The sequence below is a fragment of the Sarcophilus harrisii genome, chromosome 3 (genome assembly GCF_902635505.1).
Source record: "Sarcophilus harrisii chromosome 3, mSarHar1.11, whole genome shotgun sequence".
In the NCBI taxonomy this organism is placed as follows: Eukaryota; Metazoa; Chordata; class Mammalia; order Dasyuromorphia; family Dasyuridae; genus Sarcophilus; species Sarcophilus harrisii.
Genome location: NC_045428.1, coordinates 293114075 through 293140074, shown reverse-complemented (window position 1 = coordinate 293140074; position 26000 = coordinate 293114075). Strand labels below are relative to the sequence as shown.

Here is a 26000-nt window from a genome sequence, read left to right as displayed (position 1 = left end):
GTGGGTACTATTATTATCCCCATTTTACAGATGGGAAAACTGATAAAATTTAGATCTGGTGAAATTTGTTTTTAGTCTCCTTTCACCATCACCTGTCCTCTTCTATTTTGTGAATCCTTGCACTCAACTTCTATTACAAATTTCTCAAAAGTCACTATTGATTTCTTAATTGACAAATCTTTTCTCAATCTTCACCCTTCTGAACCTCTTTGCAGTCTTTGACACTGCTGTTCACATTGTCCTGAATAGTATTTTTCTCTGTAGCTTTTTGTGATGTTTCTCTACTTTCTTTTCCTACTAATTGTTCTTTGGTCATATTTGCTGTATTTTTAACCTGCCTGCTAACCATAGTTGTCCTGTCCTGTGCACTCTTCTCCCTTTATAGAATTTTACTTGGTGATAGTATCAGCTCCCAAGGACTCTGCTACCATTTTGTTGCACATGATTCCCAGATCTAGGCACTGAACCCTGATTTCTCTTCTGAGCATCATTCTCACTATCTGTTAGGCCTGAAATATCCCATGTCATTCATTCATTATTTGGTCATTCCTAAACATAATAAAGGTCCCACATTACTAAATACCTTTTGGATACCTCAAACTAGATGCCCTGGAGGCATTTCAAACTCAACATATGCAAAAGGGAACATGTTATCTTCTCAACCCCAAATCCTCCCTTCTCCCCAGATTTCTTAAAGACTGTAGAAAGTACCACTATCGTCCCAGGAATCCAGACTCTCATCTTAGTGTCATTTTTAACTCCTCACTTGCACTCACTCCACATATCCAATTAGTTGTCAAATCATGTCATTTCTGTATTCATACAGTATCTTTTGCATATCTCTCCTTCCTTGCATTCATACTGGGAGCACTTTAGTTCAGGTCATTATCACCATTTACATGAATTACCACATTAGCTTTCTAACTAGTTTCTCTGCTTCAACTCTCTCCCCACTTCAATCTATTTTTCACTCAGCTGCCAAGATGATCTTTCTAAAGCATAAATCTGATCGTGTCACTCACTCCCTAATGAACAAAATCCACTGAAAATACTTTCAGCCCTAAATGTTAAGTCCTCTATCTGGTATTCAAAGCCCTTTATAATTTGGCTTCTGGAAATATTGCAAATTTGACTCTCCATCCTTGTTTATGTGCTTCTACAACAGTTGCTCCCATGTCTAGAGGGTCCTGCTCCCCAACCTCATCTTTTTAGTTCTCTTGGCTTCCTTAAAAACTCAGCTCAAATCCCATCTTCTGAAGAGAGCCTCTCAGTGATTTGTTAAACCTTTCCCTTTAATACTAGCTTCATCTACTCTCTATGTATTTTGTGCATATCTAGTTCAGGAGTTGGGAACCTTTTTTCTGCCAAGGGCCATTTGGATATTCATTCTCAGGCCATATAAAATAATCAGTATAAAAACTCAAGCAATGGGAGGTTGTTGTGTATAACTTTCAGCTCTTCATCATATGCAGTTACCTTGGCAGGGCCAAACCAAATGATTTTATGGACATTATACTACTTGCAGGCTGAACAGTCCCCATTTCTGATCAAGTTATATAGAATATATATTATATATATGATATATAATATATATTCTATAATACACAATATTATATAGATTAAATATATTTTATTTATGATTATAATTAATTAAGATCAAAATACATATAATATGTTATGTAATCTATATAATATATAATATTACATAGATTAAAATGATGTATTATTTTCAGGTAATTCACATTAGAATTTGTGAATATTTGGAGAACAGGGATCTTTCTGCTTTCCTGTACTTAGTTCAGTTACTGAGTCTATACTTAATTCTTAATAAAGTGTTTGGAAAACTTTAAAGTACTATTTAAATGCTAGTTATTGTTCTTAGGTCTTATTGTTATTATTATTATAATTTTTAGTTATGCTACACCATAAATAGATTTGAGATGACCCTGTAGAATTTTAGAACTGGAACTAGTCCAACCCTTTTACTTTAAGGAGGGAAAATGAAGATTCGCAAAGATTAATAAATGGTTAAGCCTGGGTTCAAACATGCAATTAGGAACAAAAACAGAACTGGACCTAGCACCCATGGTATATAGCTGTATAATCTTTTTTACTTCTGACACATAAAATCCAGGCTTTATATGATGTATTCCACAGTTAACATGATTTTCTTTTTTTTTTTTTATGTCAGTAAATGGCTAATTCACTTAGGTCTCCACCCAGAGAATATTAATCATTTTTACATTTGCAGGATCACATTTCTCAAAGCTTTATAACAGAAAGGGGATTAGAGACTGTCTAGTCTAACTCCCTCTTTTTAAAGATGGAGTCTACTTCACTAAGGTACAAAGAATTAAAATGATTTGCTCAAGATTATACAATTTGTATGTGTTAGAGACAAGACTTGAACTCAGGTTCAAAGGCAATACTTCTTCCTTGTTGCTTCTCTGAAGGCTATTTAAATATATGTATGTGTGTATTGTCTCATACCTATTTCTATTCCTGAATATACTTATTTTATGATCTTTCCTAAAATCAAACCAGATGGCATGAGTTTGTTATAGTTGTTTAGTCATCTTCAGTTACATCCAACTCTTTGTGGCTTCATCTTCTTGGCAAAGATATTCCTTCTCCAGCTCATTCTATAAATGAAGGACCTGAGGCAAACAGGTTAAGTGACTTGCCCAGTCACACAGCTAGGAAGTGTCTGAGGCTGGATTTGAACTTAGATACTTGAGTCCTCCTGACTCCAGGCCCAGCAACTCTATCCACCATACCCAGCTGCCCGGGACATGAGAATACTCCTCATTCATTTTCCTAAGTGCATTGACCTCTTCCATTTGCATTGTGGTTTTTGCAGTTCACATCTGATTATGTCTCCCATTCTTTCCAGCTCTTTTTTATTTACTTTCTTCTCTGTCTTCTTGATATTCCAGGAAAAGGTTTCTAAAGTGCGCTGGGACCTGATGATGAAGACGAAGGAACACACTAAGAAACTTCAGCAAATGAATGAGTTATGTATTGAAAAGCAGAAGCTCGAAAGCCGTCTGAATACACTGCAAGCTCAGCAGGTAGGCTTCTGCCCTAGTGTTTCTTGGCACTCTGTTGGCATCTTTAAGTAGAATCCAAAGAGTTGGTAAGTCTGCTGGCGACTATTGAATGCAGGGACACTACCTTCTCTTTGGTACTCTCTCCTCCTTGACTTGTCAATCATATTACTGAGCACAAGGATGTCTTCCAGTGTTCTTTCCTGGGCACTACTTCTTTCTTGATACTCTCTTTCCATAGAACTCACTATCTCCATGGATTTAATGATCCCCCTAGGCATATGTGTGTGTGTGTATATCTATCTATCTATCTATCTATATACTTAGCATATATAATCTATATATCTAGTATATATAATCTATATATCTAGTATATATATATATATATCGATCTATCTACTATATACCTAGCCATAATTTCTCACTTAAACTCTAGTCCAAAATTATCTATTGTCTCATAATAGCTCTAACTTAATATGTCCCAAATGGAACTTGTTATCTTTCCTCCCAAAATCAGCTTTCTTCCCAATTTTGCTATTTTTGTTCATTGTACCACCATCCTTGCTGATATTGTGGTAACCAGGTCCATAATATACATATAATTTATCTTCAGTAGAAGGAATTGGAACTATTGGGGATTTTTTTCTTTTATTCCTTTATTTATTTAGAAGACATTACCTTACACAGCACAAAGTAGGTGATCAATAAATGTCTGTTGGATAGCATATAAATTGGCAGCTTGTGAATTATTGAAAATTGAAGGTTACCTGTTTAATACAAAGTCCCTGTTTTCAGAGTTTAAATCTATTTGGAGGTGGGAAATGATGCATAAATATGTCGGGTTAAATAGCAGTACAAGAAGAACTCCTTGAGAGCAAAGATTACGTTTTTGTCTTTTTTTATAGCTGAGGACTTAGCACAATTCCTCATACATAGAAAGTGATTAATAACTGCTTGCTAACTGACAATTCACTCTAGCAATTTAAGAAGACTTATTAGCTGCAAATTAACTCCTATAGATGTTCAGAGGAAGTTAAGATCATCACCTCTGGTTTAAATTCAAGGAAGCCTTTACTGAAGAGAAATAATAATTCAAATTGAGACTTAAAAGATGAGAATTTGGATAGAGGGAGGGAAGGAGCAAATGCTTTAGGAGAAGTGGTAATAGGTAAGGTAAAGGTGAACTGACAGGTGAAAAAAAAGCGCTATAGTACCAGTTGTGTTCAAGTGAAATGTCTGAGGGCAACTTATGGGGAAACTTGCAATTTAGACTTTTATCCTATAGACAGTAGGGACCTAATGAAAGTTTTTCAGCAAAGTAGGTAGTACCATTCAAGCAGTATTTTAGAAGGATTAGCACCTACTAAGGTGCCTTGGATGAAGTGAAAGCTCAGCAAATATTTATTAGTTAACCGTAATTAGTCTGGGGCAGTGCATAGGATAAATTTTAAAAGTTGCCTCTTTTTGAATACAAGAAAAGTTAGAGGAGGCTTTTAAAGTAGCTTCCACAAACAATGATAAGCGCTAGAATAAGGTGTTTATGGTTGAATAGAAATGGCCATATTCTCTCTGGTAAATGAAATCCAAATAAAGTTCTTTTCTTGTTTGTTAATGTAAAATTAAGGATCATATTTCAAATGAAGGATCATTAGAACATTATGACGGTCAGCTAGAGGAGTAGGACGTTCAAAGTATTATCATCAGAAATTATAAAGTTGGGAATGTGTCATTGTTAATAGGACTATCTAATTTCAATAGGTTTGTCATGGAAAGTGACATCTATATCCAGATAGAAAACTATGGAGACTGAATGTGGAAAACAACCTTTTGCTGATGGTGGTGGTGGTTTGCTTGGTTTTTTCTTTTGATATGATTTTTTGTGCAGCATGACAAATATGGAAATGTTTAGAATTGCACCTATATTGGATTGCTTACTGTCTTGGGGATGAGAGGGAGAAAAATTTGGACACAAGATTTTGCAAAGGAGAATGTTGAAAATTATCTTTGCATGTATTTGGAAAAATAAAATATTATTTAAAAAAAGAGAGAGAGAGGGCCATCAGATTAAATCAACAAGCATGTTTAGAATGCTTATTATTTGCCAAGCACTCTGCTAAGGATTAAAAAAATCCCTGCTTTTGAGGGATTTATAATCTCATGAAGAAGTCACTAGGTACTTACAAGAAATACTGTATAGATGGAAGGAATTCTCAAGAAGAGAAGTCACTAATGAGAGTGAGGATGATGAAGAATCTAATGTACTATGTGAGATTGGATATTATTCTTTAAAAAATGCAGGGAAACTGAGAGGAAGAGAATTCTTGGTATGGGGAGAAACCAGAAGAAAAAGCACAGAAATATATTAGGGGAGTACATTTAAAATTTTATTTAAAACAAGTTTGGATGTACCTGGCTGATAATTATCCAAATTTTCCAACTCAGGACTAGGACATTTTGTTATTGTCACTTTTTATATATACAATGTCTCTTAGTTTGTCTTTATGCTTATAAGACTCTTTAACTAGGGATGTTGTTGTTGTTGAGTTGTTGTGTCTGCCTCTTCATAAAACCATTTGGGGTTTTCTTGGCAAAAGTACTAGAATTATGGATTGATATAACACTTTCAAAATATTATTTTATTCTTTTAACAACCCTGGGAGGAAGTTATTATTATATTATTATTATTATTATATATTATTTATCCCCATTTACAGATGGGGAACTTGAAGCCGACATAAGATCATACAAGTGTTTAAGGGAATATTTTAACTTGGCCCTTTCTGAGGCTCTATCCACTATACTTTGAAAGATATTTCTTTCTAGATAGACCCCTCAATTTAAGAGAACAATTAACCACCATCTTTGACTCTATCTGTCAGGAAGGCTCTTTTATTAAGTGGCAGAAGAGAGAAAAAAATTATCATTTTTCAAATGGGAATAAATCAGATGCTCAAAGAAAGAATGTGTTTTTCCCCCCAACAGGGCAATGCCTTCCAGGGTCCTCGGAAAGCAGACATTTTGGCTAGGGAGAAGATCACCGAACTGATCCAAATCCAGGCTGAAAAGATTCTAGCTTTGAAGGAAGAAATTGCTATCTTGCGCAGGAAAGGTGGTCTTATCCTCCCACCAATTAATAATCCCCATTAAATAGAAGTGTACCTTATTAATTGCTGTTTTCCTATCTTCTCCAATTTTTGTCACACACATCACTAAGACTTGCTTCTCCTACCTGATGATATCTGTAAGGGAAAATGTATGTATACACACACACACACACACACACATACACACTCATCCAAATAAAAGGGGATCAGTCTTGTTTATTAAAATTCATCATATCCTATCTATATGCTATTCCTTGAAAGAGCTTGAGGCCCGGATTCTAGCTTGAGAGTCTCCCATGCAGATTCAGCAACTAAAAGCATTCTGGATAAAAGCCCCAAACAACAGCCCTTTTAAAGTTTGTTAAGCAAGGAAGAACAGCAATGTCTGCTTCCTCTTCCCAGTCTCATCCTGGGAAGATAGATCTGAACATTTCATAAATAGATCTTTCTGGTTCTTCATATGTTCAGAAAAGATGCTTTAAGAAACACTTAGAAAAGATGTGGACTCATTTTCTTGAAGAGTTTTTATAAATGATCAAACTAAAGGTTAGAGAGAAGACTAAACATTTATTTAGAAGTTACGTGTTTGTTTTTACAGAGCTATGTAGCCACAGATTATTGAATCTGGAAGGTTTGTTAATGCTTATAAAGTACTGTACACATTTTAGTCTGTTCTCCTGGTCATACCACAAAAAAATCACTTCTTGTTGTACCAAATTCAGCCGATCTGTTGAGTTGGATTTTTTTCCCCTCCATTATGTGTTATGATCAACCATGTTTAGCTCTCACAGAGGATGTGCCTAATGTATGTTTTCCTTTCCTTCTTTCCTAATGGGTGCTCGGCACTATCCCTGGTAGTTGTGAAAGTTGGAAATAAAAGGTTGCTTCTGTAAATATGTGTCTGATGATAATCTCTCTTGCTTGTTTCTTCTCAAACTGCGGCTTTAACCCGGTACACTTCACTGGATGGGATTCCATATGTCTCTCCAGTATGTTAAGGAACATATACATTTATTTACAAGTGCATAAATATATAAATATGGCTGTAATAGAAAAATAAATACCCATTTTTCTCTGTCTCTTTTTAAAACAATATAGTCTTTTCAGGGAAGTGGCTTTAGCCTAAATTGTGGGAGGTGGAGTCTCAAAAGACACGTGTATTGGTGGGCTGGATGAGAGTCTCCTTCCAGGGTCCTGTCCTAAATAGGTGCCTGGGGGGTGGTGAGGACACCATTCTCCTCCTCTCACTTGCAAGGAGTGAGGGCTATCCACTTCTTCAACTGGCACGAGACCTAGGCAGCAAGGTGGACCTAAGGTGAGAAAAGGAAGGAAAATTAAAATCCAAGCACTTAAAAAGAATCAAATTGTAGCCTGATAAATTATTCCACCCATCAGTAATAGAAGACAGTTAATCTGGCCCTGAAAGGTCAGATTTGCATGTAACATAAATCTTGTTTGTTATATCTTCCAAAATGATCTATCCCAATTAGCCATTTCATATGTGTAGAGAAAGAGCCACTATTATCTGGGCCATACCTAAGAATTTCTGTGGTAGGAGGAACATATTCCCAAACTCAAGAGCAAAGGCTTTTTTGAAAAAAACAATTTTGAAGAAATCCTAGCAACATTTTAAAAGCTCCTAGCCCCAGAGGGCTCTTTCTCTCCCAAGCTGTTCACATCCCCATGATTAATTATTCCTATTTGACATTTAATTATTCCCAGGCTAAAGGGATCTCATGTGAAGCCAACTTCAGCCTTTTTATAATATCATGTCCAAAAAATTACTAAAGGACTCATGATGAACTATCCATCTCTGACTGAGAGGTAATGGACTAAAGACACTGATTTCTGGACATAAGCAATGTGCAAAATTGTTTTGCTTGGCTATACCTATTTGTTGAAACTTTTTTCTTTTCTTTTTTTTCAATAGGAAGGGATGGGAGGGAAAGAAAATAAGTGCTTATTAACTGAAAAATAGAGTTAAATTAAAAAAAATAATAATCTACAAGCTGTTAAGGCCTGTGTCCTGTACATTATTCAGAAGCATGCTGTAGCTACTCAATAAAATGGTAATTGGTAATATTCCTCAAGTCCCCAACTTTTACTAAATCCTTTGGAAGCCCAAAGAAAGCAGAAAAAGGAATGGCTTTAAGGAACTTGAAGAAAAGGCAGCACAAAGAGTTATTATTATGTTATTTGTAAGGCTTTGGCTCCTGTTTCACTGATTAATGTAAACCTTATTCCTTAATTAACAAACAAGACACAACAGGGCAGTATATTTCTGGATGATTAGAGGCTGCCTGGGTGTGAGAAAAGGCAACAGTAATTTGATAATAATGCCCCTGAAACTCATAGTCCAGGAGAGCTTATTACTTTGCTGTCATGGGATATTTCTGTTCTTACTGGTCATCATGGCCCAACACCTGCAGTATTACAATGTGATCTACCTGGAACTCCCCCTCTGCACTTCTTGCCAGAGTTGTAACTATCAAAGAAGCATGGCGGAGCTTCCACCCCCTTTCTTCCATTTCCTCTCAGTTTAAAAGCTATGGAAAATGCCCCACTATATCCTGTCAAGGATAGAACTTTACTCTGCCACAGACCTGGATGAAATGGAGAGTCCCACAGTCCTTCCCGCCGAGGGCTTTCAGATGTATTCCTAACCCCTGACTGGCAGATGGCAGCCGGTTGTTCCTGAAGATGGTAGCATTCATCATGGGGCTGAAGCAGCTGGTGAGTGGAGTCATCTGGGAGAGTGTACAGGAAGGTGTTCTCGTCAGGGCTCGAGTCAGGTTCTCTATGAGGCGAAAGAACAAGCGTGAAAGTGAGGCAAAGTGTGGATTTTCACCCTTAGTACAATTCTCTTGTTCCCTCCTCCTTTGGGCATCCTTTGTTCCTCAAGCACTTCTTAAATATCTGCTACTCTGTAGGCATGTACACCATAGGTATAAAACACTGGAGGTATAAAATCAAAAGCAAAAAACAAACCCAGATTCTGCCTTCAATGAGCTTACATTTATTCTATCAGGACAAGACCTTGCAAGGTTCATTATCCATTTTCAAGGGAAAATCAGTATAAGAGAGGATTACTTAACTATTCATAATTCATATACCATATCATTGTGTCTGCTATTAAACTCCAATATGGTTATCCTGGTTTTGTGTAATTATACAAAAGATTCTGCCTTCAATGAGCTTACATTTATTCTATCAGGACAAGACCTTGGAAGGTTCATGTATCCATCATTATCAAGGGAAAGCCAGTATAAGAGAGAATTATTTAGCTATTCATAATTCATATGCCATAGCATTGTATCTGCTATTAAACTCCAATATGCTCATCCTGGTTTTGTGTAATTACATAGTAACATGGCAAGGGCACTTTCCACAGCATTTGGGAGGATGCATGAGTATGTCTGAGCTACCCAGAGGATGCACAAGCTACATGTACATGGGATGCACCTGCCCTATAGGCAAAGGAAAGTCTTTAGGAAACCATCACAAACTCAGAGAACCGGTGTCCTAGAGTGGCAGAAACGTCTAAATTGCAAACAATCTGACAGTTATTTTGGGCCTCAAAAATGGCTGTTCTGAAGACTTGGGGAGTTTTGAAATTGAGTAAACTAAGAATTCTTGCTTCCATCATGTTGGTCTCAGGGAGCAAAATGGTGGGATGGGGTGGTTACCTCATTGGTTGGTGGCTTTTCTCATGTCCATTCCCAAGGATTTTTCCTTGCAGCAAGCTGCTGTTATGATCCTGCTGTTAAAAGGTAAGAAGACAAGACAGTCTTAGAGAGTCTGGGATTCTTTGCCCCATCATCAAGATCTAGTCTCAGTATGAAGATAGTCCGGGATTTAAAATATAGGCAAAACCCGTTCGAGTCCAGTTAGGGTGCACCCTAATCACCACACACAAATCCAGTAGGTGAGTTACCTGCTGAAGTTCCCCTGGGCTGTACTCCTGAGTTTTCACACCTGGACAGCCCAGGCCGGCTGAGGGACAGGCCCCCTTAACATGTAAACCGTTGACGTAGGGCTGTCCGTTGATGTAGGGCTGCCCATTGGCTCGTGGGGCGGAGATCCCTCTCAGAGGCACCATGGTGTATTGGCAGGAGGAAGGCAGCAGCGCCGAGCTAGGGAAAGCCAGGTCGGCAGTTTGCTCTGGAAGGAGAATTGAAGAGATATGTATTCTCAGACTGGGGAGCACAGGGCAGCTCGGGGGCCTCCGACATAAGCTTCATAATGAGTCTTCCAGTGGAACTGCCGGCCACAGTGACAGAAAGAGAGTGGGAGCTGGCATTTCTCCCAGAGATACAGAGGGGGAGTTCCCCATTTCCTCCCAGGAATGCCTCAGAATTTCCTCCCACCTTCCTGGCTCCCTTCTTTATGTCAGTGTAGATAAGGTGAGGCAGCTTGGGGTCAGGGAGAAAGCAGGCTTGCCCTGTGTTGTCTGTTGTAGTTTACACACATGGATTATAAGAGAGCTGACGAAAGGTAATGGTTGAATAGGCAAAGCAAGAGCAGGAACTGATTTAGAAAGAAAAAGGCAGCTGGTGTTGTCAAAACAGAGGGTAAAATCAGAAGCTTGAGCCAAGAGAAATAAGGCAAAGACAAAAGCATTGCGGACTAGTGGGAGAACACAGCTTTACATTATCAAATCAGCTTAATTTGTATGATTAGGGTGGGTTGGTTAATTAATAGGATGGGTCAGTCAGTCAACAATCATTTATTAGGTACATAATATGGGCTTTAATCCCTTATTATGCAATCCCACATTAAGCATTTATTAAGCACATACTTTGTATGTGTTAGACACTGGATTAAGGACAAGGGATACAAAATAAAGGCAAAAATATGAGCCTTGTCCTCTGGTAGCTCACATTCTAATGGGGCTGGGGTCTCAGTCATCTTTACCTTCTTATGAGGTCTCTGGGAGACCCGACCCCTGGAACAGAGGTGTACAAAGGCCCGATCAGCTCCCAATGGGCTGCACAGCATTGCTCATCCTGGTCCCTCACTACTGACTGGGCAGCTCTTTAAATCCCTCTGGCTTCCTAGCTTAGCACAGGTAATCCCCATCTTGCCCATAGAGTCACTTACTTTGTTTGGACCATGCTCTCCATAAACAGAAGGGTATGAAGGCCACGATGATGAGGACGATTGAGCCCAAGACTACACCCACAATCAGGTAGGGCAAGTCACTGGAGCGAGCCACCATAGCTCCAGGGCCTCCAGGACGCTCCCCCGGGTCTGGAGGCAATATTGGTGGGGGGGCCACAGTAGGGGGCAGGAGCCGGCCTGGCTGACCAGAAGGCTTACGGGCTGCAAAGAGATTTTTTAAAAAATCAATCATTGATCTTGGATATTCATTCAGCATTAGTCAGAATGTTCTGTGGGTATAGATGTGGATTAACAGGGATCAGGTTCCTATGGCTAGGTCACATTCAGGGGTGTGCTGAAGCGGGGTCATATCAGCTCCTGGAAGCTTATAATTATATTTTCAGTGTGAGCATTCATACCATGGAACATGACCAGTAAATCAGGACTTGATTTGCTGTTTTGTTGATTCTCTAGACTTAAGAAAGCAATGTAGAAAACATTAATAATGAAAGTTAAATACGGTGGCACAGTGGATGCAGTGGTTCTCAAAGTATGGTCTAGAGAATCCTGGGGATCTCTGAAACCCTTTTAGAGGGTCTATAAATTCAAAAATAGTTTTTATTTCCAATATGGTAAATGTCTATAAATATAATCCAGATAAACAAAAACTCTTTGGAGAGATTCTCAATAATTTTTAATAGGATAAAGATACTGAAAACAAAAGTTTGAGAACCCTGGGATAGAGCACCAGCCCTGAAGTCAGGAGGACCCAAGTTCAAATCTCAGACACTTAACACGTGTGATCCTGGGCAAGTCACTTAACCCCAATTGCCTCAGGGAAAAAAAGTTAAATAAGTATGCCATAAGTATATTTCCCCCTCTGGAAAGCTGGTTGTTAAACATTTGCCAGGAAACCTCTGGTCCCAATACTCCTTAAGAATGTGTCCAAATTTTGTAAGCAATGTGAGTAGCTGAATAGAAATTTCAGTATTCGGGGAATTTGAAACTTATGCTTCAAATTGGGATCTCAGAGTTTTTTGTGTCCAGCAATCCAAAAATGATGAACTGGGAATGATGCAGTTAGCACAGCAACTGAATGGTGATGGACATTCAACTATATGAGGCCAAATAAATAGGAGTGGTGGTCCTTGTGCCCCCCACACCAGTCAGAGGAGAACAGTAAAACCCACCAAAGAACTGGGCAGGGAAGAATTTACATAATGATTCTCTATGAGCTACAAGAGAGCTGGAGAATCTCCAGTGAATATACAGATCACCAATTGCACAGTTTACTTAGCAGGTTAATATGGGTGACACTGGGGAGCATCAGCGAAACAATGACTGGAAAACAGTCAAACAATGACTGGAAAACAGTCCTGGGGAATGGTAAGCTTCTGGTTTCAAGTTCTGGGTCATACTATTAGATAGTTAAAGCTACAGCACGGCACACCAGCTTGAGGAGGACAAAATACTGGACTTAGTGACAAGACAACAGGGTCCTGGCTTCCATTCCTACTTCCCTTACCAGCTCCTGATTTCCTTTGCAAATGTTATTTACGAGCTTTGTCTCACTTTCTCCATCTGTAAAGTAGTGATAATGAAACCTGTTCTGGGATGTAAGAACTGATCCATTGCTCTTGGCTCAACATCTATCGGCTCAAAATCACTGGGAGTTATTATTCTCAGCAGCTCCTAACACAGGTCACGGGATGTATTCCAAAAGTTCACCTCTGAGTCAATCATCTGGTACTCAGAATGCATTTTCCCATAGAAACAAGGATACATGATGTTCATGTTTCCAAATCAGTCCACAAGGTTATTTGACCCTTAGTAGTACAGGCTTAATAGCAGCGTTCAAGCGATAGTTTGTATGGAAAAATGCGTTCCAAGTTCCAACTTAGGATGCTAAGAGCACATCATCCCCCTCCTCCATTCAGAAGTTCCCTGAAAGCAAATGCAGGGGAGTTGGGGAAAACAGTCCAAGTCTCAACATGTGAATAGAAAAGATACCTCTATGGATCAAATCTCTAATTCCTCTGGAATCCTGAATTGGGGAGGGAGGGAACAAGCCTGTATCAAGTGCCCATTAAGTGCCAGGCACTGTGCTAAATGTTTTATAATTATTATCTAAATTGATCTTCACAAAAAGCTTGGGTGACAGGTGCTACTTTTATCCCCATTTTACAGTTGAGAAACTGAAGCAAACAAATTAAGTGACTTGCCCACAGTCTCTCAGCAGTAAAAAACTGAGGCTGGAATTGCCCCACTAAGCTGCCTCACTTTAGAACTGCAGCATGACAGATTGATTGCTTTTTCTCTGCAAATGACATCATGTATGCAAAGCACTCTGTAAACTCTAATGTCCTCCAGAAATGCAATGGAGTTGTAGTTCAGTTGTGTCCGTGGACCCCATGGACCACAGTACTCCTAGCTATGGGATTTTCTTGGCAAAGATACTGCAGGGGTATGCCATTTTCTTCTCGTGTGAATTAAAGTAACTCTGCTTCACATAAATATAATTTACAGGCAAGTCAAGGCATCCCCCTGTGATGTCATTTGAAAAAAACATAAAAAATGAAGGATGAATAACATTTAAAAAGAGAGAGAGAGAGAGAGAGAGAGAGAGAGAGAGAGAGAGAGAGAGAGAGAGAAATGTTGCATGAGTCTAGATTTGAATTGAATTCAGGTCTTCCTGATTCCAGACCCAGCACTCTACCCACCGGGCCACCTAGCTGCCTACTGAAATGCAAGCACTAAGAATTATGAGATGGTGAAGGATGGAGTTGGACCACAGAGGAGAGAAGTACCTTTGGTTTCACAGATCATCACATTGCTGAATTCGCTCTCTCCACCCTCGTTGAAACATTGCATCTTAATGTCATATGAGGTCTCTGGCTGCAGGTGGCTGATGGAGTGCCAGTAGCGGTCCCCTAGGGAAAAATATGCTTCATAGTCACAAGGTGAGCCACAGCTACTCACGGGTTCTAAATGTAGTTTCTAAGCCTTTCCCCAAGGTAGCTCGCTACTCTATTAAACAGCACAGGTGTCCGAGGCAGGGTCTGTGTATCGCTACGACTTCATGCAATGAAGCCATAGATGGAGATCATAAAAATTTTTTTTTTTAAAAACAGGGATCATTAAACTGGACAGGACATTGGAATCATAGCTTTAGAGCTGGAAGAAACCCTTTGTGTGCCTCTATAGGTAACACTTCTGTTTTACAGAGGAGGAAACTGAGGCTCCAAGTAGTTGATAGACTTGCCTCAAGTATGTGATGGAAATGGGATCTGACTTGGGTCCTCAGACTCCAAATCCAGGGATATTTCCTTTCCACCCAGTTCCATGCTGCCTCTTCCTCATGGAAGCAGTTCAGCCTCAGGCTCTCCATGACCCCAAGCTCAATTATCATAAGGATCTATATCTAAGAAGCTCATTACTCCTAGCTGAACATTTTATATGCTTTTCGTGTGTATGTCTTAGGGAAAAATCTAACCACCAATCACCTTTTGGAGTCTTACCTTCTACTACATCCTTCTTGTAGTCACTGTCATTGTCACTGTCTGTGGGGCGATAGTAGATGTAAAAGCCATGGATCGGGGTGTTGTTGTTGCTGGCTGATTTGTACTAGAAGGAAAGGAGGTTATTAATTAAAACCAGCTATTACCATTAATAGAGTCAGAGTCAGTCAGAGCAAACTCCCTGTTGTTTTGGAAACTTCCCTTCCCATGAGGCTAATCTTCTTTCCTTTTCTTATAAAGTTTTCCCCACCATAGTTTTTCTACATCTAAAGTAGAGTTCAAAACTAAGTGCTTCTTGAAAAATGCTGCAGAAATTTCATTGTGTCCCCAGTTCCTTATGTGTGTGTGTGTGTGTGTGTGTGTGTGTGTGTCGACTGATCAAAGAAGTGGGGATACTTCTATCACCACTGTTTGCCTCCCAAATGGTAAATTCCATGTATCATGGGGATTTAGAGACTGGTTACTTTTTGGAGGTCTATCAGACAAGGTTTGCAAGATATATCCATTGTAGATGCTATTATATAGGGACCCCATATTTTTTCCTTAGATCTGATCATTCTTAATCCCAATTAGGGTAGAATAAAAGAATTTAGGAGTAGCCTGAGAAATAAGAAAAGTTTTAGAAATTTTTTGGAAATTACTTCTGGCAGGAGACAGCACACTAAGGATTAGAAATTAAAAATCCATCTCATACAAGGAGTAGCAAGAGACTATTCAAGAAGTTAGCATAAACCCTAAATTGGGAAATGAGGGAATAACTTTTTCCAGTAGTTTAAATATTCTTAAATCAACTTCCACCCCTTTCATGAAAAATGAAAAAAAAATTTACAAAAAAAATTTTTTTGGGGATGAAATAGAACCAAGTTGCTGCTTACCACCCACTTCAGCATGATGGTGGTCTCATTGACAGCATCAGTGAAGGTGATATAGGGCCCTGTAACAGGCCTCTCATACACACGGTTACTGTATCCTGATACCACATAGGGTCGGGAAGCCGCGCTGGGCTCACTCTCTCCTAGGATGTTCAGAGCACGGACACGAAACTTGTATGAGGTACCTGATGGGAAAAATAAACTCACTGGAGCAAGACGCTCGGGATCATGCAACCCCCCCTTCTGTTGTAATCCAAAACTCAGACTTGGATGATTTTTTCCCAAACTTTCCTAACTCATCAATCTGAGATATCAACTGACTGCTCTCCCTATAATTCTAAAAAAACAAACAAACAAACAAACAAAAAAAACAACTTACAGGCAATGAGGCAACCAATATATCAATAGGCATTAGTTAATCACCTACAGTATACCAGGTAATTGGTAAATAAATAAAGGGACAATGTGGAGGGAGAAACATCAAGATTTGTCAACTGATTCAATCTGTGGAATGAGAGAGTGTGAGGAGGAGTTGAGATAATGCTGAAATTACAAACGAAGGAGTCTTTAAAAATGGGCATGCCTTCAAAACAAATAAGGAGGTTTGGGAGGGGGAGAGTCTGGGGAGAAAAATAAGTGGACATACTGAGTTTTGAGATATCTCTGGGAATCCAGTTGGAACTGGTCAATAAAAAAACTGATAATTCAAAAGGAAGGAGGAAGAGAGAATGAATACTTATTAAGTAACTTCTACGTGAAAGATGTTAAATGCTTTACAAGTATTATCTCATGTGATTTTCATATGAGACATAGGTTCTAGGATTAACCCTATTTTGAGGAAACTAGAGCACACATGTTAAATGACTTGCCTAGCTAGGGTCATACAGCTAATAAATGTCTGAGGCTAGATCTAAACTTAGGTGTTTCTATCTTAAGCCAGCTTAAGGTACGGATAGAAGGCCAGGCTGGAAGCTTCTCCCCGAGTTCAAACCTGCCCTCAGACACTTCCTAACTCTGTGATCCTGGGCAAGTCACTTAACCCTGTTTGCCTCAGTTTCCTCATCTGTAAAATGAGCTGGAGAAGGAATGGTTTGCCATTTCAGTATCTTTGCCAGGAAAACTCCAAATGGGAAAACAAAGTTGTTCAAAAATGAAAATGACTGAACAATAACAACTTCTCATTTCCAGGTCCAAAGCTCTATCCATCTAACGTGCTTCAATGTTCTTTTGTCTCTCCTCTGGACTAATAGAGGCCTATCAGCCCAAATTGTAAAGAAACTTTTAAAAAATACTCAGATCAGATTAGGGTGAGAAAAGACATTTTGTTTTCTAAGAGGATTCCATAACATTCAGGCAAAACAGAATCATGGGATTTTAGATCTACAGCTAGGAGGGACCTTAAAAACCATCTAATACAATTTCCTCATTTTACAAATAAAGAAATGGAGGAAAGTTAAGTGAAAGTTGTGACTAGATCACTAAAGTAGTTAGTCCCTTCTTAGCTATATAATATTAGCTATTATAATGGGGGGCATAGTTAGGTGGTGTAATAGATAGAACAACAGACCTAGAATTAGGAAAACCTGAGTTCAAATCTGCCTCAAAGCCTTTTTAACTGTGTGACTCTGGGAAAGTAATTTAATCCTCTTAGCTAATATTCACATAACACCTTAAAGTTAGCAAAAAGCATTAGATATGCCATCTTATTTAGTTTTCAAAGAGATACCATTAGGTTAATGGGTAATTATAGGGTAGAGGGTTATCCACAGAATCAGAGCAAATCGTCTGGTGCCCTGGAAAGCTGGCACTTTTGTGGGGCTGAGCTTGCCTGGCCCAGCAGGCACTTCTAAACCATGTTTGTTTAACTGAACTGAGCCACCCGTGACTCCATTCTCCCTACCTTTTTCCAGGCCTGTGATCTCCACTGACAGCCGAGAGGGAGGGATGGCACTGGTGGCCAGAATCCAGTCCCCCACTTTCTTAAGCTTCTTGTATTCCACTCGGAAGGACTGAATCGGGAAGCCACCATTTCCACGGGGAATCCAGGTCACATACACGGACGTCTCAGAGGCCATGGAAATGGTGGGCCGGTCTGGGGCTTCTGGGGCTAAGGGAAGGGACAACAAAAAGATGCAAGAAATTACTCTTCACTGGTGTAACTGCAGACTTCTGTGAGTTGGAAGACCTTAGAAACAGGTTTATCAAAATGAAAACAAAGTGATAATAATAAGCAGTAATTGATAACTTTTATAAAATGTCCTAAGGTTTACAAAATACTTTTCCTATACTTTCTTTCTTGATCTTACAACAACATGAGGGAGGTGCTATTATTATCTGCATTTTATAGATGAAGAAACAGAAGCTAAAGAGCTTAGGTGAAAGCCAGCAAGAGAATGAGATAGGATTTAAACTCATCCTCCTAACTGACCATAACATAGCAGTCAGAAGGCCTCTGATAATGAATGGGCTGAGTATATATCTGCTAGTTGGCAACTGTAAATAAGAGGGTTGTAAATTTACATGGAAGAGTTCCCTTTATAGCACCTCTGACAGGAAGGTGTCTATACATGATTCCATTGGTAACTGGAATAGATTAGCCTAAAACAGAGCAGGACCCTTTCTCAAAACTTGAGTTACATGAGGAGGAACAAGGTCCTTCTACCTCTGCTCTCATCCAGCAGATGTCCATCATCCCAATTTCCAGAGAGAGTAGAATAAAGAAGGAAATATTTTTATATTTATATTATATTATATGTGTGTATGTATATGTATATTTCTAATACATGTTTCTAATTTATTTAAATACTTTCCTCTGGTTCCCTATCCCTCTCCTAAGGTGCATTTTGGGACAAGGTCTTGCAGAATCATGGGTCCTTATTACAATAGACCCAGCAACCTAAAACATCAAAATGGGGCTCTGGGACTGTGACTCCAATTTGCCTACTTCCTCCTCCCACTGTATATGACTGAGGCTCCCCTGTCTCCCTCCCCTCCCCAGCTGTCATTGGCAGAGGCTTACGAGAGAGGCGGCTGTTGTCTAGCTGGTTGTTACTTTGGGTGCTGGCACCTGGATCATCCCTCTGGATCTGCTGCTCCTTGCTGGCCACAATCTCAGGTTTGGGCCTCCGACCTGCATTAAAAAGAGGTCAAGTTTAGGGAGGAAGGGAGAGGAGTATATCTGTGTTTGTATCTCACAAAGGTGTTACTCTGAGGAAGGGCTGGATGTTCTAAGAAGCTGATGTAAATATAAGGATGGGAAGCAGGAGAAAAGTGGTTAATTAAAGGCCTGGGGCAGAGGGAGCTTGATGTCCTATCTGAACATGCACAGTGTTTTGTTGCTACATTCCACTACACAGAGACCCCTCAAGTTCAACTTTTTTCACTTGAGGTTAGCAACAGGAAAAATATTCTATTTATACTCAGTTCTGGCTTAATAGCCAAGTAAATAGTCTCCTCCTATCCCAGAACAAGGGTTAAGGAGATAAGAAACAGTCATAGAATACTTGTGCATACTCTGAACCCTGAACCCCAAACCCATGGGCAGAACCCTTCCCTTATACAAGAATATCAGCCCAGAGCGAGGGGAGATTGCAAGAGACAAAAATCCTACTCATGGCTATACTCTAGGAATGGTACTTTCATTAGCCAATACCCTGGTAAAGAAATAATAACCAATGTTGTAAACAAATTCCTCAATTAGCACCTCAAATCAAAGATTCTTTCCTCTCTCAGACACAAACACACACTTATTTTATTTTAAATTCATGGAATAAAACATTTCTACAGTATAATAAAAAAGATTATACATAAAATGAAAATTTATTATGTACAACTTGCTATTCCTTTTAAATATACAAAAAAGTTATCTTATAAATTTATTTTTTTCTTCCCTCCCCATTCTGGAAAGGACTGCACAAATAAGTGTATATGTATGTGTGTGTGTGTGTGTGTATATATATATATATATATATACACATACACACTTCTTCTATACAAATGCCTACTTTCAGTTTTTTCTTTCTTTCTCTGGATGAAGATAGCATCTTATGTCCTTTATAGTTAATCTGGGTGTTTATAATAGTCAAAATGACTTATTCACTCAAAGTCATTCTTAAAACAATACTGTTGTTATTATGTACAATATTGTCTTATTTCACTCATTTCTCTCTCTCTCTCTCTCTGAATTTTGTAAATTACATATATATAAATATATGTCTGCACACATATGCCACATATACCTATATAGTAGGTGCTTAAATTCTTGTGGGAGGAATTATTTTAAAGCATGACCTAATTTTATGATGCTGCTTTATTTCTAGACAATATTATTAGCCCTTTCTATTAAAGAGAGGGGAAACAGTCGGATTTAGAGCTCTGTAGAAAATTATAAAAGCAGAAATGGAAACAAGATACTCCATCAATCTGGGGACTACATTTGGGAAAGCACATGAAGAGGGCAAGTAATTAACAACACAGATCCCACAAATAGAAATACCAACTATACAGAAAGGGAACAGCCAAGATTTCCATGAGAAGGGAGGGAAAGAGAAATTCCTTCCTCACATAGGGAAGAGCCCTTCATTCGTCCCCAGGGATGATGCCCCAAAGCTAGCAAGGGAGCATATAACAGTTACCAGTTCGAAATGTGACCATGGCTGTCTGTCCCTCCCCGGCACAATTGTAAGCTGCCATTTCAACTTCATATAAACTTCCAGGATCCAATCTGGTCAGTGTCAGGCGGTGTTGGTTAGCTGGAATACCTGAGATGGTCCACTCATCAGAAGAATTTGTAACCTGCTGGAGAAAAGGACTTACTTAAGATCTGGTCTTTTCTGAGGTTTCTGCTAAGTGCCTTTTAGAGTGAAAGAACGCACTAAGGAAAAAGATAGGATTTGCAGGGATTTCTTGGAAAGAAATGGTAGAGAAAGGGGGATAATGATCACAGTCAGTTAATTGGTATCATGTACATCAAGCAAGGTCCTGTAACAATTTTCATAAAAGCAGATTCAACCTATGAAAAATTATCTTACTATTATTTTATAACTAAAATAGTTTAAAAAACCAGAGATCTGACACTATGCATGTATTCTGAGCATACCAACTTTCCTCCCAACCAGGGCTTCTTAAACTTTTTCCACTCGTGACCCCATTTGCCCAAGAAATTTTTCCACGACTTCTATCTCAAATCTGAGCCGAGATGTTTCTGGCAGCTTTTGTGCATGCACAGTGCAAGGTGTGCATGTTGTGTATTCAGAACTAAGGTTGCAGTGAAGTCACACAATACAATACAGGCAAACACTGCCACAAACACCTCGGATTCATTATATGCTTAGTTTTGAATTCATTTTTGGTCAGTGGGTTCAAAACCCTTTTTACTGTCAAATTTTTCATGACCCTCATATGCAGTAATGTGACTTCTTTTTGGAATCACAATTTTAGAATTGTAAAAGTTTTGCTCTAAACTATCTTATATCAAGCTGCCAAAATAGTTTTTCCTAAAGTATAGGTCTGAGATTGTCACTTTCCTATGACTTCTTTTTCAAGAATAAAATTCAACCTGATTCAGACTAGTTCCAATGATCTTGTGATGAAGAAAGCCATATACACCCAGAGAGAGGACTGGTTCACAACATACTATTTTTACTCTTTTTGTTGTTGTTTGCTTGCATTTTATTTTCTTTCTAATTTTTTCCAGTTTGATTTGATTTTTCTTGTGCAGCAAGTAACTGTATAAATATGTATGCATATATTGGATTTAACATTTATTTCTACCATGTTTATTTGCCATCTAGGGGAGGGGGAAAAGGAAGGGGGAAAAACAGAACACAAGGTTTTGCAAGGGTTGATGTTGAAGAATTATCCATGCATATGTTTTGAAAAATAAAAAGTTTTAATAAAAAAGAATAAAATTCAACCTCTTTGCCTTGATTCTTTACAATTTGAATCTAGATTTTCTTTCTAGGCATTTCATAGCACTCCCCTTAATAATCTCCTAACTGTGTGATCTTGGGCAAGTCACTTACCAGCTAATCTTTATGTAGCTCTTACTATGTGCCAAGTATTATGCTTAATGCATTATGATCATTATCTCATTTGATCCTTACAACAATCCTAGGAGATAAGTGCTATTATTATCCCCATTTTATAGAAGAGGAGACTTGAGGCCGATAAGGTTAAGTGACTTGAGCAGAGTCACACAGCTAGTAAGTATCTGAGGTCATATTTGCACTCAGGCCTCCTAATTCCCAACCCAGAGCTCTATCCACTGTGCTACCTCACTGCTCCTAGACTTCAGTTTCTTTACCTATTATTTTTAAAAAATGAGGTTGGATTAGATGATCTCCATGGCTACTTCTGTTCTAGATTTCTATGATTCTATATGTTCTACATCCCAACCAAAATGATCTAATTGCAAACATCAGAATTCAGTATTTCCTCTACTATTTCCTGTGCCTAGAATGCCTGTGTGGTGCTCCTTGAGGCAATAAGGCACAGCACACAGAACATTGGACTTGGGATCAGGTAAAATCAACTTAAAATTCTCAGTCACTCACTAGCTGTGCAACTCTGGGAAGACTGCAACCTCTCTGAGCCTCAATTTCCTCATCTGTAATTTGAGGAGGTTGGACTTTATAGCCTCTTAGACCCCATTCCAGCTCTAAATCTACAATACTTTGAATTACCGAAAGTGAGGGATTTCTACTGAAAAGCATAGTCAGAATTTGCCAAGAAGGAAATGACTGGTAGGAAAAGACTTTTATCCCCCAGTGTAATATTACCAAAGAACAAAGCCCACCATTCAAGGCACAAGGATGTTTTAGGCTGAATATCAGTTTTTCTTCATTTGTGCCAAAAGGGTGAGGTTTTCATAAGCTGAGAATCCCCAGCGGTGTTGGAAATCCAAACACGGTAGCACAGGGAATGTGCAAGATGGACCGGGAAAGGAAACGTGTTACACACGTGTGAAAAAGCAAAACCTGTCAGGATGATTTCAGTTTCCTGTTGTGGAAGGGAGCATGGAAAAAGAAAACCTAATGTGTTCACTCTTGTGTTTTTCAACTTTTTGTCTGTTGTAATCTCAGACACAAAGACTCTCAAGAAAGAAACTTTGTTTCTGCCTTATCGGTAACTGTTAGGAACTCTAGGAGCACCTGAGCCTTTGCAGCCCAAGAGCGGATCCCCAGAGCCCCCAAGGGCAGGGACACTGCTTTTCTGGCTTCCCCCAATCCCCTCAATCTTCCCCTCTCAGTCCCCATATTTTCCCTGGGCTCAGCAATAAAAAAAAAAATTAATGTCAAGGTAATTAGTCACTGTCAAACACGACAAAAAGATAAATTGTCAGAGTGCTGGCATTTCCGGATCACCAGAACCTGGTCCCTGCCAGTATATTGCTCAGTGGGATAGCTTTGGTGGCTACATAAATACATTAAAAATATTATCCTTGTCAACCTCAGGTCTTTTTGCTTGGGGACCAGGGGAATTTTGTTTCCTCCTCTCTTCCTATCCATTTAGTATAATCCTATGAGAGGGAGGAGTCCAGTTACACAGGAAAAGGAATTCTGGGGCACCTCCTTCTATGCAAAACTGCCTTGTGTTTGAGACTTTTGTATTCCTTTTCTCATTAGTCTGCTTGCTGCAAGGCACTGACCTACTAGGGGCTAATAGGATGAGCATTTCTGGGTGCCTAAAAAAGGTGACAATGCTGTTCAGTCACGTCTAATTCTCTGTGATCATATTTAGGATTTTCTTGGCAAATTTTCCCTTTGGAACCACTCCAGATAGTTTAGGACCAAAAGGACAATGTGATGTTTTGGAAAAAACACTGAATTTGGAATCAGGAGGACTTAAGTTTAAATCCTGCTTCTGCTAGTGAGCAAGCTATTACTTCCCTGTGCCTCAGTTTTCTCAGCTATAAAATGGTTCCATTAGACTAGGTGATCTCTATGGTCCCTTACAACTCTTTTCTACATAATCATTAGTACTCTGCAGATACTCTAGCAATGTCAAACTATTGCTATTGAAGTGGTTTGTCATTTCCTTCTTTAGCTCATTTGACAGATGAGGAAACTGAGGCAAAGAGAGTTAAGTGATTTGGCCAAGGTTAAACAATTAGTGTCTGAAGGTGAATTTGAACTTAGGTCTTTTTGACTTCAAGTCTAATTGCTTTATCCATTGAACCACCCGGCTGCCCGAATGTAATCTCCTTGCCTTAAATCTTCTCACTCCAGTCTATCTTCTACTCAGCTACCAACCCAATTTCCCTAGAATACAGGTGTGAGCATATCAGTCACTTATTTAATAAACTTACTATATCATTATCCTATTAGTAAATCTTCCTATCACTTACAAGATCAAATATAAAATTCTAGGGCAACCTAGCCTTTTCTTACCTTTCCAATCTTCTTTTAATCTGGCATTGGACCTTACCAGCTTATAGGATCCTGGGCAAGTCACTTAATTTTTTTGACTCAGTTTCCTCATCTATAGAATAAAAGCTACTAAGTGCCTGAGGCTGGATTTGAACTCAGGAAGATGAGTTTTCCTAACTCCAAGTCCAGTTTGCTATTCATTGCAACATCTACCTGCCCCTTACTACTCCAATCAAATGTGTGTGTATACAATTTGTATGCACATAGTTGTTTGCCTATTGTCCTACCCATTAGACTATAAGCTCCTTGAAGGCACGGATCATTTTTGGTCTTTTTTTGCATCCTCAACTATTTATTGCCTGATATACAGTTAGTGCTTAATAAATGTTGACTTCTTCTGAAGAGGAAAAAGTATCATTACGTGGTGAACTTATTGAAAAAGTTTTTCAAGAAAATGCTTGTTCTCTTAAGGAAAATAAAGCAAGAAACGACAGGGGGAGAGAGGGAGAAAAATTTGGAACACAAGATTTTGCAAAGGTGAATGTTGAAAACTGTATTTGGAAAAATAAAATACTATTTAAAAAAACAAGAAAGTTGTGTACACAGTATGAAGACAAATGTTCTTATAGATTCTTTAAAAGGAAAAAAAACAACTAGAAAATAATGGGAATCTCCTCTGAAGACAAACAGGTATCTTTAAGTAGTGAATATATACTCAGCCTTACTGTGTTTATTATAATTAATACTCCAAAAGGTTGGGATAGCCTTCAAGTGGCAAACTTCAGTGGGGATGAGATGGATGGGCATAGATGTAATAATACTACTCCAAATGAGTCAAATGGCTTTCTCCCCAAAGGATCTGCTGAATATTCCCTTGACAGAGAGCCTGCTATTCAAAGAGGAATACTTGAGGTCTGAAATGTGCAGTCAGTTTATATTTTACAATACCTGCTGGGCAAAGGTAGAATTAAAATTCGATTCCAAAAATTGTGGAAGAACACTTGAAACTTCCATAGAAAACATGCTTAAAACAACTGGCTTGTGTTTTTCTGTCCCCAAGGACAGTTTGCCATTGCTAGAATATCAGCAGAATACTAATGATTATACAGTCAAGAATTAGAAGGGACCATAGAGATAATCTAATCTAATGTAACCATTTTATAGATGAGGAAACTGAGGTACAAAGAAATAATAGTTTGCTTAGTAACATAGGCAGGATTTAAACTTAAGTTCTTTTGATTCCAAATTCAGTGTTCTTTCACATTGTCCATTTGGTCTCAAACCATCTAGAGTGGTTCCAAAGGGGAAAAAATATGATTATTATTAACAGGATATTGACACTGATAATAATAATAGTACATTTCCCTGTATAATATTGTATGGTTTTACACAATAGTTATAATATACAATTATAATAAATTGTAATATATCACTTCTGGGAAAAATAAAAGTTTTGAGTAGACTAAAAACACAGCTCTTTCTTGAGTTTATTAGACATTCATGTGGCTGCTCCTTCATAATTGTGGTACCCTAGCCAACCACAGCTCTTTTGACTGATAAGCATCAACAGCTTTGAAGAATATCAATTCCACTTCCCAATTTCTGTTGAGGGAGCCATATTTTTCTTAGGTTTGTAATTTCCATATCACCTTTCATTTTTAGCATCTCTCACAATGACACCTTTTCTCCACCCACACAGCTACCCCTAATATGGTCTGTATCCTGATAGTCTGGTTGTTTGGGTTCTGGTAGGGAGAAGAAGGTTGGGATAGTCTTCAAGTGGCAAACTCCAGTGGGGATGAGATGGAGATAGGTGTAATAATATATGACTCCAGAAAACTCCCTGTCTGTGAAACCTTGTGGGGTTCTGAGCAGGTACATAAGACAAGGAAAAAAAAAAACTGGTTGTCAAATTTCTTATGGCATCATTGATTTTAGAAATCTTTAGAAAGAAGACATCATTGATTTTAGAAACCCCCCAGCAACAAAG

The 26000-nt window shown here is 38.7% G+C and overlaps 2 protein-coding genes across 4 annotated transcripts in view; one reads left to right on the top strand and one right to left on the bottom strand.

Annotated features, from left to right (window-relative positions):
• The window catches only part of CFAP44 (cilia and flagella associated protein 44), a 122825-nt gene extending 115808 nt beyond the window's left edge, over positions 1 to 7017 (top strand). The window contains exons 33-34 of the mRNA XM_031959667.1: positions 2937 to 3071; positions 6030 to 7017. Coding sequence (XP_031815527.1) covers positions 2937 to 3071; positions 6030 to 6194 — 300 coding nt within the window. The 3' untranslated portion in view covers positions 6195 to 7017. The remainder of the gene's footprint in view (positions 1 to 2936; positions 3072 to 6029) is intronic.
• The window catches only part of BOC (BOC cell adhesion associated, oncogene regulated), a 98596-nt gene continuing 79294 nt past the window's right edge, over positions 6699 to 26000 (bottom strand). For 2 of the 3 annotated variants that reach the window (XM_023499000.2, XM_031959669.1), the window contains exons 10-20: positions 20276 to 20438; positions 18661 to 18771; positions 17542 to 17748; positions 15645 to 15826; positions 14770 to 14875; positions 14059 to 14181; positions 11252 to 11473; positions 10086 to 10312; positions 9838 to 9911; positions 8755 to 8948; positions 6699 to 7461 (exon numbers count right to left, since the gene is read on the bottom strand). In XM_023499000.2, coding sequence (XP_023354768.1) covers positions 7274 to 7461; positions 8755 to 8948; positions 9838 to 9911; positions 10086 to 10312; positions 11252 to 11473; positions 14059 to 14181; positions 14770 to 14875; positions 15645 to 15826; positions 17542 to 17748; positions 18661 to 18771; positions 20276 to 20438 — 1797 coding nt within the window. In that variant the 3' untranslated portion in view covers positions 6699 to 7273. The remainder of the gene's footprint in view (positions 7462 to 8754; positions 8949 to 9837; positions 9912 to 10085; positions 10313 to 11251; positions 11474 to 14058; positions 14182 to 14769; positions 14876 to 15644; positions 15827 to 17541; positions 17749 to 18660; positions 18772 to 20275; positions 20439 to 26000) is intronic. The other variant, XM_003763587.2, reaches the window with a different exon arrangement.